At 36.8% G+C, this 14,699-nt stretch overlaps 1 protein-coding gene across 1 annotated transcript in view; it reads left to right on the forward strand.

Annotated features, from left to right (window-relative positions):
• Positions 1 to 14,699, forward strand: part of FYB2 (FYN binding protein 2) — a 102,012-nt gene that overhangs the window by 81,669 nt on the left and 5,644 nt on the right. The window contains exons 14-16 of the mRNA XM_054455064.2: positions 462 to 490; positions 1,972 to 2,032; positions 12,585 to 12,671. Of these exons, the coding sequence (XP_054311039.1) occupies positions 462 to 490; positions 1,972 to 2,032; positions 12,585 to 12,671 (177 nt within the window). The remainder of the gene's footprint in view (positions 1 to 461; positions 491 to 1,971; positions 2,033 to 12,584; positions 12,672 to 14,699) is intronic.

Raw genomic sequence — 14,699 nt, forward strand, 5'->3', positions numbered from 1 at the left:
CATTCTACTTCTCTAGTTCTGTCTCTCACTAAAATTAACTCTCACTACCATCGCATCCACATAGCTATAGATCTCAGACTGCCACGGTGTCTCATGCCTCCATGCTTTGAACATGACATTCCCATGGTCTGGAATGTACCTGCCCTCCTCCAGCCTTCTTTTATTCTCAAAGTTCTAGTTTTCCCTTAAAATTCGATCAAATATTATCCCTTCTTGAATGCCTCCCCTGAACTTCTCTTCCCAAACCTGGATTACCTATGTTTCCTTTGTGTTCCCATAACATCTTGTGCACATCTTGTGACATCTGTTAATACCAGAGAAACCATTTTTCTTGGAGTCAGAGAATACCAGGGCGAGAAGGGCAATCCAGCATCATCAATATGTTATTGGAGATCCATCAGCTCATCTTTCCAAACATGGTTTTTTTCCTTAACTCTTTTGTGTCTTTTGTCAATCAACAGTGCATTTTCCATTTTGCTGCCTGATTTAGGTAAGTGCCATTTGGTTATTGCAGACCAAAAGTACTCAGCTTTTGTATATTCAGAGGCAGGGAAAGAGAAATGGTAACCCTTCCTGCATTCACACATTTGATGAAAAATTGCTCTACCAAAATCAAAGAAGATGTTTCACATGGAAGTATTTTTTTTTACTTTGGAGAAGATGAGTAGTGTTTCTCAAGTACCTACTATATACCATGCCCTGGGGCAGATGTGTTCCTCTTAAAATCCCAGAAAAATAAATGTTATCAACCCTTTTCAGAGAAGCTGTAGGACCATATTTAAGTGATCCAGGATTTGTATTCCAGGCTCTCTGACTATGAAAGTCATGCATTTTGCATTCTGCCATACTGCCTTTTGAAGGACTTGATATCCTTCATCCTAATTAAGACACTAACTGAATATGATCACATTGCCACCAGCAAACTAACTGAACTGAGAATGGATCATTGGAGTGTTGTTTGCTTTTCCATTAAAATAATAGTGCATAAATTAGCACGGTGCTTGACACATAGTAGGCTGTCAATACACATTCAGTACATCGAATTTGTCAATAAAAGAGGATCATGTGTTCTGTTGTTTGTTAATTTTTCTTTAGGGGTTCTAGCTATGTGGCTACCTGGCTGTCACTCGAACTTGACAATTCAAAAGTATATTATATTTCATAAATATGAGTTTGCTGAACTAAAAGACAAATGACAATTATATGCACCTGATAAAATCCGACATCTCAACATATCGTTGGTCTGTGTTTAAAAGAAAAAAGCTGACCTAGAATAGACATGCATTGTATCCCCACCCACATTTGAAGGTATTTAATAAAATAAGGGAGTGAATAATTATGAATAATTATACTAGAAGGTCTCAAACTTGTTCAGTGGTGAATCAAATGAAAATCATGTAATTCTATGTAGAGTGCCAAGGAATGTGAATATCCTAAAATGAAAATGCCTAATTATTATTATGCACTAAGGTCAGATTCAACATTATGCAAGATTATTGTATAGGAGCAATTGCCAATGACTTGAAATAAAAACCATGGAAGAAAAATCAACGCTACTGTTCTATTAAGCTGTTTCTCCCCTCTAGGAGTTAAGAAAAGACCTCTCACTATTCTAGCAGTATAGCATATTTGTTCAATTCCAGAAAGATGGGAACTTAGTCTAAAAATGATTCTTTGAGCAACTCATATTTTTCTGGAACTCTATGTAAAAGCAAATTAATATAAATATATATGTTTTGAGATACTGGGACATCACACTTTTTTTTTAAGCTTTCAGTTGAATTTCTTCCCAAATAGAGAATATTTTTATTCTTTGATTCTTCTAGCCTATCTGTATTCTATGATCAGATTTTGCTAAAACAGACCTGAAGATGCACCTGGATAATTAGGTAATTGGGTATAATTTGGAAAGTCAGTGCTTATATAAACCATGCTTAATAATAGACTATTTTGATTCTGTCTTAACCCTAGAACTTAAGTCTCAGGAAGTTATTATCTATGATGATGTAGACCTGAGTGAAAAAGAGTCGAAGTAAGTAATTTACCTTATTGGTCATCCCTGCTGATATTTGACCCATTTCCTGATGCTTTCTTAATTATGATCACAGAACCATCTTTTCAGATCCTTGGAGATTGAATGAAAAGTCAACTTGAGATAGTCTTCTCACTAAGAGGGGAAACACTGAATAACATATATGATCCAAAAGTGGTAGGTGACCACAAAAGGCATTGGAGGTTTTGAGTCTGTTTCTGTTTTTTATTTTTGAATTTAGACTTGAAACTCATTTCAAGTCAAGGCATTTAAAAATGCCACATTTTTTAAATTATCTCCAATGTACACGACAACATGGAGGATAGCAAGCACTATGTGACAGAACCTCTGTATTCAAGGACTAAATAACTATAATTTATCAAAAAAGATGGCTGAATGCAATGGCTCACGCCTGTAATCCCAGCACTTTGAGAGGCAGAGGTAGGTGGATTGCCTGAGTCTAGGAGTTCAAGGCCAGCCTGGGAAACGTGGCAAAATCCCATCTCTATTAAACTAGCCAGGCATGGTGGCATGTGCCTGTAGTCCCAGCTATTCAGGAGGCTGAGGTGGGAGGATGGCTTGAGCCTTTGAGGCAGAGGTTGTAGTGAGCCAGGATCACACCACTAGACTGCAGCCTGGACAATGGAGCCAGGCTCTATTTAAAAAAAAAAAAAAAAAAAAAAAAAAAAGCCATCCTTAACTTTGATGCTCCCTCTCCAGTCACTTGTTATTTATACTTTCCCTCTTAACCAATTGGTTAAAAATAAAAGTCTCCTCTGTTCATGTTTGATTCATCTTTCCTTGCTCACTGCAGTTAGGTTTCCTATTATACAATTGAACTTATTTTTGGTAAGGTCACTAATAACTCCTTTGTTAAATCCAATGGATACTTTTAAGCCTTTATTTGTCTTCTTTATATCTTAAACTATGAACTATGCCATCCTCCAAAGGAAAAAAAATACTAGTTTTTCCCTAGGTTTCTATGTTATTATTTCTTTGTTATTTGATGTTATTTTTAAGTTGACATATAATAATTGTACATATTTTCCAGGTAGATAGTGATGTTTTGACACATAAAATATATAGTGATAAGATCAGGGTAATTAGCATATTCATCATCAAACATTTATCATCTCTTTGTGTTGAGAATATTCAATATCTCCCTTCTAGCTATTTAAAACTATATAATATGTTATTGTTAACTATAGTCATTCTATGGTAGTTGTATTAGTCCATTTTTACACTGCTATAAAGAAATACCTGAGACTAGGTAATTAATAAAGGAAAGAAGCTTAATTGACTCGCAGTTCTGAGTGGCTGGTGAGGCCTCAGGAAACTTACAATCATGGCAGAAGGGGAAGAGGCACATATTACATGGTGGCAGGCAAGAGAGAGAAGAGAAAATGAAGGGGGAAGAACCCCTTATAAAGCCATCAGAACTCATGAGAACTCATTCACTATCATGAGACCACCATGTGGGAAACTGCCCGCATAATCCAGTCACCTCCCTCCCTGGACACATGGGGATTACAATTCAAGGTGAGGTTTAGGTGGAGACACAAAGCCTGACCATATCAGTGGTATAGAACACTAGAACATATTCCTCATATCTCACTGTATATTGTATCCTAAACTAATCTCTCCCTATTCCCTACTTTCCTAGCCTTTAACATCCTCTGTTCTACTCTTTATTTCTATGAGAGCAACCTTTTTTAGCTTTCATATATGAGTGAGAACATGTGGTGCTTAACTTTCTATTCCTGGCTTATTTCACTTAACATAATGTCATCCACTTCTATCCATGTTGCTGTGAATGACATGATTTCATGCTTTTTTATGGCTGAATAGTGCTCTGCTGTGTGTATGTTTATCACATTTTCTTTACCATTCATTTGATGTTGGATACCTAAGTTGATTCCATATGTTGGCTATTGCATATAGTGCTGCTATAAACATGGGAGCATAGATGTCTCTTTGATATAATGATTTCATTTCCTTTGGATTAATACCCAGCAATGGAACTGCTGAATCATATGATAGTTCTATTTGTAGTTTTTTAGGAACCTCCATACTGTTATTCATAGGTGCTGTACTATTTATATTCCCACTAAAAATGAAGAGAGTTTCCTATTCTCCACATCCTTGCTAGCATGTGATTTTTTTTTTTGTCTTTTTGATGATTGCCATCCTAACAGGGATGAAATGATACCTCATTGTGGTTTTGATTTGCATTTCCCTGGTGATTAGTGATGTTGAACATTTTAAAATATGTTTATTGGTCATTTTATTTTATTTATTTTTTACTATACTTTAAGTTCTAGGGTACAAGTGCACAATGTGCAGGTTTGTTACATATGTATACATGTGCCATGTTGGTTTGCTGCACCCATCAACTCATCATTTACATTAAGTATTTCTCCTAATGCTATCCCTCCCCCAGCCCCTCACCCCCCGACAAGCCCCAGTGTGTGATGCTCCCCACCCTGTGTCCAAGTGTTCTCATTGTTCAATTCCTACCTATGAGTGAGAACATGCAGTGTTTGGTTTCCTGTCCTTGTGATAGTTTGCTGAGAATGATGGTTTCCAGCTTCATTCCATGTCCCTGCAAAGGACATGAACTCATCCTTTTTATGGCTGCATAGTATTCCATGGTGTATATGTGCCACGTTTTCTTAATCCAGTCTATCATTGATGGACATTTGGGTTGTTTCCAAGTCTTTGCTATTTAAAAGACACAGACTGGCAAATTGGATAAAGAGTCAAGACCCATCAGTGTGCTGTATTCAGGAGACCCATCTCATGTGCAAAGACACACATAGGCTCAAAATAAAGGGATGGAGGAAGATCTACCAAGCAAATGGAAAGCAAAAAGAAGCAGGGGTTGCAATCCTAGCCTCAGATAAAACAGACTTTAAACCAACAAAGATCAAAAGAGACAAGGCCATTACATTATGGTAAAGGGATCAATTCAACAAGAAGAGTTAGCTCTCCTAAATATATATGCACCCAATACAGGAGCACCCAGGTTCATAAAGCAAGTCCTTAGAGACCTACAAAGAGACTTAGACTCCCACACAATAATAATGGGAGACTTTAACACCCCACTGTAAATATTAAACACATCAACAAGGCAGAAAGTTAACAAAGATATCCAGGACTTGAACTCAGCTCTGCACCAAGCTGACCTAATAGACATCTACAGAACTCTCCACCCCAAATCAACAGAATATACATTATTCTCAGCACCACAATGCACTTATTCTAAAATTGACCACATAATTGGAAGTAAAGCACTCCTCAGCAAATGTGAAAGAACAGAAATCATAACAAACTGCCTCTCAGACCACAGTGCAATCAAATTAGAACTCAGGATTAAGAAACCCATTCAAAACTGCACAACTATATGGAAACCGAACAACTTGCTTCTGAATGATTACTGGGTAAATAATGAAGGCAGAAATAAAGATCTTCTTTGAAACCAATGAGAACAAAGACACAACATACCAGAATCTCTGGGACACATTTAAAGCAGTGTGTAGAGGGAAATTTATACCACTAAATGCCCACAAGAGAAAGCAGGAAAGATCTAAAATCGACACCCTAACTTCACGATTAAAAGAACTAGAGAAGCAAGAGCAAACAAATTCAAAAGCTAGCAAAAGGCAAGAAATAAACTAAGACCAGAGCAGAACTGAAGGAGATAGAGACACACAAAAAAACCTTCAAAAAATCAAAGAATCCAGGAGCTGGTTTTTTGAAAAGATCAACAAAATTGATAGACCACTAGCAAGACTTATAAAGAAGAAAATAGAGAAGAATCAAAGAGACACAATAAAAAATGATACAAGGGATATCACCACCGATCCCACAGAAATACAAACTACCATCAGAATACTATAAACACCTCTACGCAAATAAACTATTGGTCATTTTCATGTCACTTTTGAGAAATATCTGTTCATTTGCCCATTTTTAATTGAATTTTTTTTCTGTTTAGCTGTTTGAGTTCCTTGTGTATTCTGGGTATTAATCACCTGTCAGATTAATAGTTTGCAAATATTTTTCTCCATTCTGTAAGTTGTCTTTTCACTCTGTTGATTGTTTCTTTTACTGTGCAGAAGCTTTTTAGATTGCTGAAATCCCATTTGTTGATTTTTGCTTTGTTACCTATGCTATTGAGGTCTTAGTCATAAAACCTTTTCCTTGACCAATGTCCTGAAGTGTTTCCCCTGTTTTCTTCTAATAGTTTTAGAGGTTTGGGTCTTACATTTTAAGTCTTTTAATCTATTTTTGTTTGATCTTTGTATAGGGTAAGAGGTGGGGGGCGGTCTAGTTTTATTCTTCTGCATATGGATATCCAGTTTTCCTAGCACCATTTATTGAAAAGACTGTCCTTCCCCCATTGAGTGTTCTTGGAGTCTTTCTCAAAAGCAGTTGGCTGTAGATACATGGATTAATTTCTGGGTTATCTATTCTGTTCCATTGGTTTGTGTGTCTGTTTTATGCCAATACCATGCTGTTTTGGTTACTAGAGCTTTGTAGAATGTTTTGAAGTCTGGTACTGTGCTTTATACAGATTTGTTCTTTTGCTCAGAATTGCTTCAGCTACTTGGGGTCTTTTGTGATTCCATACAAATTCTAAGATTGTGTTTTCTATTTCTGTGAAGAAAGGCATTGGTATTTTGATGGGGATTGCATTGAATCTGTAGATTGCCTTGGGTAGTATGGTCATTTTAACAATATTAATTCTTCCAATCTATGAGCATGAGATGTCCTTCCATTTGTTTACATCATCTACAATTTATTTCATCAGTGTTTTGTCATTTTCTTTGTAGAAGTCTTTCACCTCCTTGGCTAAATTTATTCCTATGTATTTTTGTTTTTTGTAGCTATTATAAACCAGATTGCCTTCTTGATCTCATTTTCAGCTAGTTCGTTGTTCATGTATAGAAATGCTACTAATTTTTATACGTTGATTTTGTATCCTAAAACTTTACTGAATTTATCAGTTCTAAGAGTCTCTTGGTAAAGTTGTTAGATTTTTCTAGATATAAGATCATGTCATCTGCAAACAGGGGCAATTTTACTTCCTCCTTTCCCATTTTGATGTCCTTTATTTCTTTCTCTTGCCTTATTGATCCTGCTGGAACTTCTAGTACTTTGTTGAATAAGAACGGAGAGAGTGGGCATCCATGTCTTATTCCAGTTTTTAGAGGAAAAGCTTCCAGCTTTTCCCTGTTAGGCAAGATGTTAGCTGTGGGTTTGTTATATATGGCCTTTATTATGTTGAGGTACTTTTCTTCTATGCCTAATTTATTGAGAGCTTTTATTATGAAAGGATGTTGAATTTTGACAAATGCTTTTTCTGCATCTTTTGAAATTATCATATGGTTTTGTTCTTCATTGTGTTGCAATGATGTTTCACATTTATTGACTTGCCTATGTTGAATGACCCAACTTTGTTGACTGCAGGCATGTTCCTGGTGGTCTGATTGATGGGCATCAATATGACCATGGAGGGGGTGATGGCTAGAGAATTTCCGGCTTCACATGATGAAGCCAGTGATTCATGAGCTGAGCTGAAATCTCCCCAGCCTGATACTTCCCTTTCTATCACAGTAACCCTCCATGATAGATTAGAATGGTTCCCAGTTGGCCAGGTGCAATGGCTCATGCCTGTAAACCCAGCTCTTTGGGAGGCAGAAGTGGGAGGATTGCTTGAGCTCAAGAGTTTGAGACCAGCCTGGGCAACATAGTGGGACCCCATCTCTATTTTGATAATTTTAAAAAATATTTTAAATTGTTTCAGATGAGAACATCAAGGCTAACGGTAACTAACTTCCCCACGCTATTGAGTACAGAGGTAGGTCTGAGATCTAGGTGGCCTGCCCCCAATCCAGCGCTCTTTCCTGCCACCTACCCTCTTTCTGGGGATGTGCTCACCAAGTGAGCCCAGGGTTCAGTGTGTGAGGCTACAGAGGAACAGCAGCCTGGTTGTGTGCAGGGAGGATGCCCTGGGAGTGAGTTCGGTTTTTTTTTTTTTTTTTTTTTTGGTAACAGGGTCTCACTCTGTCACTCAGGCTGGAGTGCAGCAGTGGCACAATCACGATTCACTGCAGCCTTGACCTCCTGGGCTCAGGGATATATCCCACTAATATGTCCTTGCATTTCTGGGATATATCACACTACATCACGGTGTATTATCTTTTTGATGTGTTGTTGTATTGAGTTTGCTAATATTTTGTTGAAGATTTTTGTATCTATGTTCATCAGGGATATCGACCTGTAATTTTCTTTTTTGTATCCTTGTCTGCTTTTGGTATCAGGGTTATGCTGGCCTCATAGAATGAGTTAGGAAGAGTTCATTCTGCTTCAATGTTTTGGAATAGTTTGAGAAGATTTGGTATTAATTCTTTTTTAAAGGTTCAATAGAATTCAGCAGGGAAGCCATCTAGTCCTATACTTTTCTTTTTTGGGAGACTCTTTATTACTGATTCAATCTCATCACTTTTATTGGTCTTTTCAAGTTTTCTAATTTTTTCTTGATTCAATCTAAGTAGGTTGTATATTTCCATGAATTTAGCTATTTCCTCCAGGTTTTCCCATTTGTTAGCAGATAGTTGCTCACAGTGGTTTCTAAGTAATATCTCTTTTTTCACTTTGACTTTATTTACTTGAACTTGCTGTCCCCTCCCTCTTCCCCTTCCCCCCTCCCCTCCCTTTCCTCCTTTCCCCTCCCCTCCCTCTCCTCCTTCCCCCTCCCCTCCCCTTCCCTTTACCTTTCCCCCCTCCTCCCATTTACCTTTCCCTCTCCCCTTCCCCCTCCCCTCCCCTCTCCTTCTCACCCCATCTCTCTCTCTAGTCTAGGTAATGGTTTGTCAATTTTGTTTCTTTTCAAAACACCAGCTTTTTGTTTCATTGATGTTTTGTATTTTTTATCTAAATTTTGTTTATGTCAGCTTTGATCTTTATTATTTCTTTTCTTCTACTAACTTTGGATTTGGTTTGTTCTTCCTTTTCTAATTCTTTGAGACAAATCATTAGATTGTTTTTTGAAATGTTTCTAGTTTTTGATGTAGGCACTTATTGCTATAAACTTGCCTCTTAATATTGTTTTTGCTGTGTCCTACAAGTTTGGTATGTTGTGTTTCTATTTTCATTTGTTTCAAAGAATTTTTAAGTATTATCCTTAATTTCTTCCTTCACCCATTGGTTGTTCAGGAGCATGTTGTTTAACTTCCATATATTTGTATAGTTTCAAATGTTCCTCTTGTTATTGATGTTTAGTTTTAATCTACTGTGCTCAGATGATACTTGATATGATTTTGATTTTTAAAAACTTGTTGATACTTGTTTTGTGTCCTAACTTATGAACAGTTCTTGAGAATGTTCCATTAATAATGAAAAGAATGTTTACTATACAGAACATGAGTAACTTGTTTTGTAGATGTCTATTAAGTTCTGTAGATGTCTGCTAAGTCCATTTGGTCTATGGTGCAGTTTAAATAGGATGTTTGCTGTTTTTCTTTCTAGATAATCTGCTTAGAGTGGGATGTTGAAGTCTCCCAACTATTATTGTATTGAGGTGTATCTCTCCCTTTTGACCTAATAATATTTGCTTTATATATCTGGGTGCTCCAGTGTTGGATCCACTGAAGATGGAGCCCCAAATCTGGTCCTTTTGATCTCTGTGTTGGTGACTGTTTCAATAAACACACAGTTGCTCAGGCTGAAACCCTAGGTTATCTGTTATTCCTTCTCCTCTTGTGCCTTTCCCTTCCCATCACTCTCTTCCAATAACTCAAACTGTTCCCACTTTTCCCATCCCCAATGCACAGCCACAATTCAGTCTTATTGTTTCACAACCAGATTACTACAACTCCCTGAATGGCCATCTTACCTCCATTTCAGTTTATTCTCCAAACTTTCTTAAGTGCAAATATGACCACCTGCCACCCAACAGCTGAAAACTGTTTAGTGGTTAACCGTCACTTTCAGAATGAAGTCAAAACTGCTTAGAAAGACATAAAATTTATTCATAATCCAGCCCCTGGCAACCTCTTAGCCTCGCCTGTTCTTCCTGCTTACCCACTATTCCTGTGTTCCATCCATACTGTACTACTTGGAGTTCCTTAGACTGGATATGCTGTCCAGCATTTCCAAACCTTCACATTTGTTCCAACTTCATCAATTCATTCAACAAATATTTATTGAACATGTCCTTTGTGCAAGGCACTGTGCTAGGTGTTGGGTATAAAGCAGTGAACAAAAGAGATATAATTCCTACTCCTGTGGGCTTAGAGAGACTAAATCAATAAACAAATGAAAAAATAGTCTATAATTACACACTGGAATTTGGTTGCTTTGAAACAGGATATTCTGAAAGAGAGTGGATATAGGGTGTGTGCTGGTAGGGGTTTTAAAGTATGGATAGCGGTGGAAAGCCTCTTCAAGAAGGTGATAATTTAAGAAGAAAAGAATAGTTCCAGCTGTAACACACTTTGCCATGTTTTTTGCCTGGCTATTTTATCCCTCGTTATTTAAAATTGAATTCAGATTTTACTTTTTCCAAGAAGCCCTCTCTAACTTTATCTATTTAAGTTAGGTACTCCCTTTTTCATCGAGATATTTTTCTCAGAATTGTAATGGTCTGTTTTCTTGACTTTCTCATCTGCTAGACTGGGAACTCTTTGAGGTAGGGACTGTGGCTTTCATATCTGTATCATGTGCCTGATACCAAAACATAATTTGATAAAATTAGTTAACAAAGAAGGACCTGCTATAAAAATGTGCAAGATAATCTGGAAGCTCAGAATAGGTACACATTACTGTTATTTAGGGGATCAAAAATCTTTGTACCAAGCTGAAACAGAAAAAACAGGTAACATTTTGACAGGTGAAGACTGGGAGCAAAAGAAGACAAAAGAAAAGGGAGGGGTAAGAAGGGGAGCAGACAACTGTAAATGGAAAACACTTGTGTTTGGGAAGTTTTATTGGACCATAAGGCATATATGATCAGGAAAGGGGTGTTACAAGCAGGAAATGTAATTTGGCATAAGATGGAAGAGAACCCTGAAATATTAAGTTAGGGTAAAGAATAAATTCTTTTTCTCTTTTGTTTGAGATGGGGTCTTGCTATGTTGCCCAGGTTGAAATGCAGTGGCTATTCACAGGCGTGATCATAGCACACTGCACTTTGACCTCCTGTCTCAAGCAATCCTCTCACTTCAGCCTCCAAGTAGCTGGAACTACAAGTGCATACCACTGAATCTGGATAAATTCTTTTTCATAAAAAATCATTTGTAAAAATCAAAAGAAAACAAAAAGTTGTAAAGCATGGTAAAACAAATTGCCCTGAACCTATCATTCGACTTAAGAACCAGAACATAACCGATACCTTGGCCTCTTTCCCTTGTACACATCATGCATCCTTTCCCTCAAGGTAACTGTTCTCATAAATTTGGTGTTTTCATTTCCTTGTTCAAAATAAAAATAGTTTTAACAAACATATGATACAAATATTGTTTCATTCGGGATTTGAACATTATGAAAGTGAGACACTGTATATAGAGTTCTGTAACTTTTTTTATTCAAATATAATCTTTCATTTTTCCTTTCATTTTAATGTTCTATAGTATTCCATTGTATGTGTATACCATAATTCATTTATCCATTCGATTGTCGATAAGTATTGGGGTAGTTCCTAATTTGGGGCCCTTACAAATAATACTGCCATAGATATTCTTATGGCTCCTGTGAATGTGTGCAGGAATTTTTCTAGAAGATATACTTAGAAGGGGGAAAAATGCAAATTATAGGGAATGCAAATTCATAAGAAAATGCCAACTTGTTTTCCAAAGTGGTCATACCACTATGACCATCCATTTCATTCTCTCTGCTCACCCATTTCCTCCCTTGTACTGTAAAACTTTGAGTGATCAGTTTAAAGGATTGTTGCAATACTTAGAAAACCAAATGAGTTAACATATGTAAGATGCTTAGCATAAGACCTGACACATACATGCTAAAAAGTACTAGTTCCTTCTATAATAAATACCTTCTCCCTTCCCTGAATCCTCTTTTGCCTGGAATCACTAATGCTACATGCTAGTTGGCTTAGCCTTGTTTCACAATGGAGTTCAGTTACATTATTCACATTTTAGAGGCAAAAAAAAAAAAAAAAAAAAAAAAAAAACTGAGGGTCATAAAGGAGATGAAATGTGATTATAAGCAGGCTGATCTCTTGCATCTGGTTTCAAATTTGGATTACCACACATCAGGGGTCAGCAAACTATGGCCTGAGGACCAAATATGGCCTGCCACTTGTTTCTGTGTATAAAGTTGCAACAGTAGAGTTGAAGAGTTGCCATAGAGATAAAATGGCCTGCAAAGCCTAAAATATTTACTATATGGCCTTTCCATGGATTATCAAAATATATTTCTAGATGACTTTTTAATTTTTTGTAAAACATAATTGCCCATGAAATGTTGATGGTTCCATGAATATATAATTCAGTCTTAATTTACTTGCTCAAAATATATTTCTCCTCAGAGACGAAGATAAACTGAAAATGTGGAAGCCCAAGTTTCTGACACCAAAGGGAAAAAAAGAGAAAAACAGTGCTGAAGAATCAGAAAGGTGAGAACACAGAGGCACTTCTATTACAGCTTATCTGCTGCAATTTATACCTCTTACTAGCTGTGTGGCCTTAGATAAGTAATGAAATTTGATTCTCAGCTTTTTCATCTACAAGATGAGAATAACAACACCTACATCATAGTACAGTTGAGAGGATTAAAAGGGACAAAGAATATAAAAATATTAAGTGTCATACACATGTATCTTCATCATCTTCCTCCCTACTTTTGGTGGATAGGAAGTGAGAGATTTCAAGTTAGCCATTTTCAAACAATGACAAATTTCCAGTTTTCCTTTAGGTGTAAGAACTTCCCTCTCTAAGATATAACGTAAATAAAACACCAATTAGAACTTAAATGTAACTTTGAGAAAAAAAAAAGCTAGGTATCATATAGTAAGACTAATTTCCTTAAAATATAATTCTAGTTATGACTACAATTAGTGTTAGAATTTTAAAAGGAAATGTTTTACTGAGTCAAGATCTAACCTGCATTCATGTAATTAAATTTCCCAAGTGGTTGTGAGAGGATGTTTTTACTGAGGCAGGTGGTTTCTTACTGCTCTCTGATCCCATCTTCTCAATTGCTAGGACATGGGGCAGGATATGAGGTACTTTCTCAACAAATGACTTGGGGAAATATTTGTCTAAATAGTCACTGACATGTGAACATTGTGTAGTCTGCCTGCTCTGAGAAACCTGTTAGAAAAGTCCTACTGGGGTGCACCAAAGGAAACCAGATATTAGTGTCTGAGATTCAGAGGATGGCATTGGATGGCCCTTCTCGTAAGTTTATTTTCTTTAAGTTTAGACTTGATGTAATTTATTTTTCTCAGGCTAGAAAGATGTATTAACAGACTAGAAAAGCACCTTTCCATCTTAAACTTCATACTTTTACATACATTTGCACAGACAACAAAACAGAATTCCAAGAGAGGAACTATTAGTAACATTTTTGATCTGCCCCCCAAAAAGCTTTTTAGTATGTTGATAACTACAAATAAGTCTTCTTAGGAAACAATTTTCCAGTGCCTTTTTATTTTTTTACAACAGAGTGATATAACAGTATAATTTTATTCTGAACCAAGTAAATTAGAAAACGTTACTGTAAGGCTAGTTATTTCTGTATCAATTTCTATGTGCTCTTTGATCTTTTTAAAGTGATTTCTACCATAATGTATTCTACCAGTAAGTAAGAAGTATTAGTTCAACCTTTTATTATTCTTTTATCAATCAAAGATGATGGCAAGTTTAAAGAGAAGTTGGGTAAGGGTATCTGTCTTAGTCTGTTTGTGTTGCTATAAAGGAACACCTGAGGCTGGGTAATTTATAAAGAAAAGAGGTTTACTTAGTTCATGGTCCTGTAGACTGTACAAGAAGCATGACATTGGCATCTGCTTCTGGTGAAGGCCTCAGGCTGCTTCTACTCATGGCAGAAGGTGAAGGAGAATGTGCAGAGATCACATGGCTATAAAGGAAGACAGAGAGACAAGTGAGGTGCCAGGCTCATTTTAACAAATGAGATGCCAGGCTCTAGGAAACTAGGAGAGTGGTAACTCACTCTTTACCAAGAGGACAGCAGCAAGCCATTCATGAGGGAGACAACTCCATGACCCAAACATCTCCCATTAGGCCCCACCTCCAACATTAGGGACCAAATGTCAACATGCGGTTTGGAGGAGTCAAATATCCAAACCATAGCAGTATCCCATGTATAACAGCATGAAAAGGATAACCCACTTTCTAAGATGACCCAAGTAGACATTGTAATGTGTAGGGAAATGGGCAGCTGATGAAGCTGGAAAGATGATCAGGCCAGATTATAAAATGCTAATGAATTTAGACTTTATCCTACTGGCAATAGAGAGAAATTGAAAGGTTTTAAGCAAGAGAGTGACATAACTAAATTTTAGAAAAATGACTCTGCAGGCAGATATGCCAGTGAATTTGAGGAAGGAGAGGTAAGGCGAAGATGGCATCTCAGGCAGTAAGTAGTGATAATCTGAAATATGGCAGTGGCTGTAATCTTG

This window comes from Pongo pygmaeus, chromosome 1 (assembly GCF_028885625.2).
Source record: "Pongo pygmaeus isolate AG05252 chromosome 1, NHGRI_mPonPyg2-v2.0_pri, whole genome shotgun sequence".
NCBI classification, from domain to species: domain Eukaryota; kingdom Metazoa; phylum Chordata; class Mammalia; order Primates; family Hominidae; genus Pongo; species Pongo pygmaeus.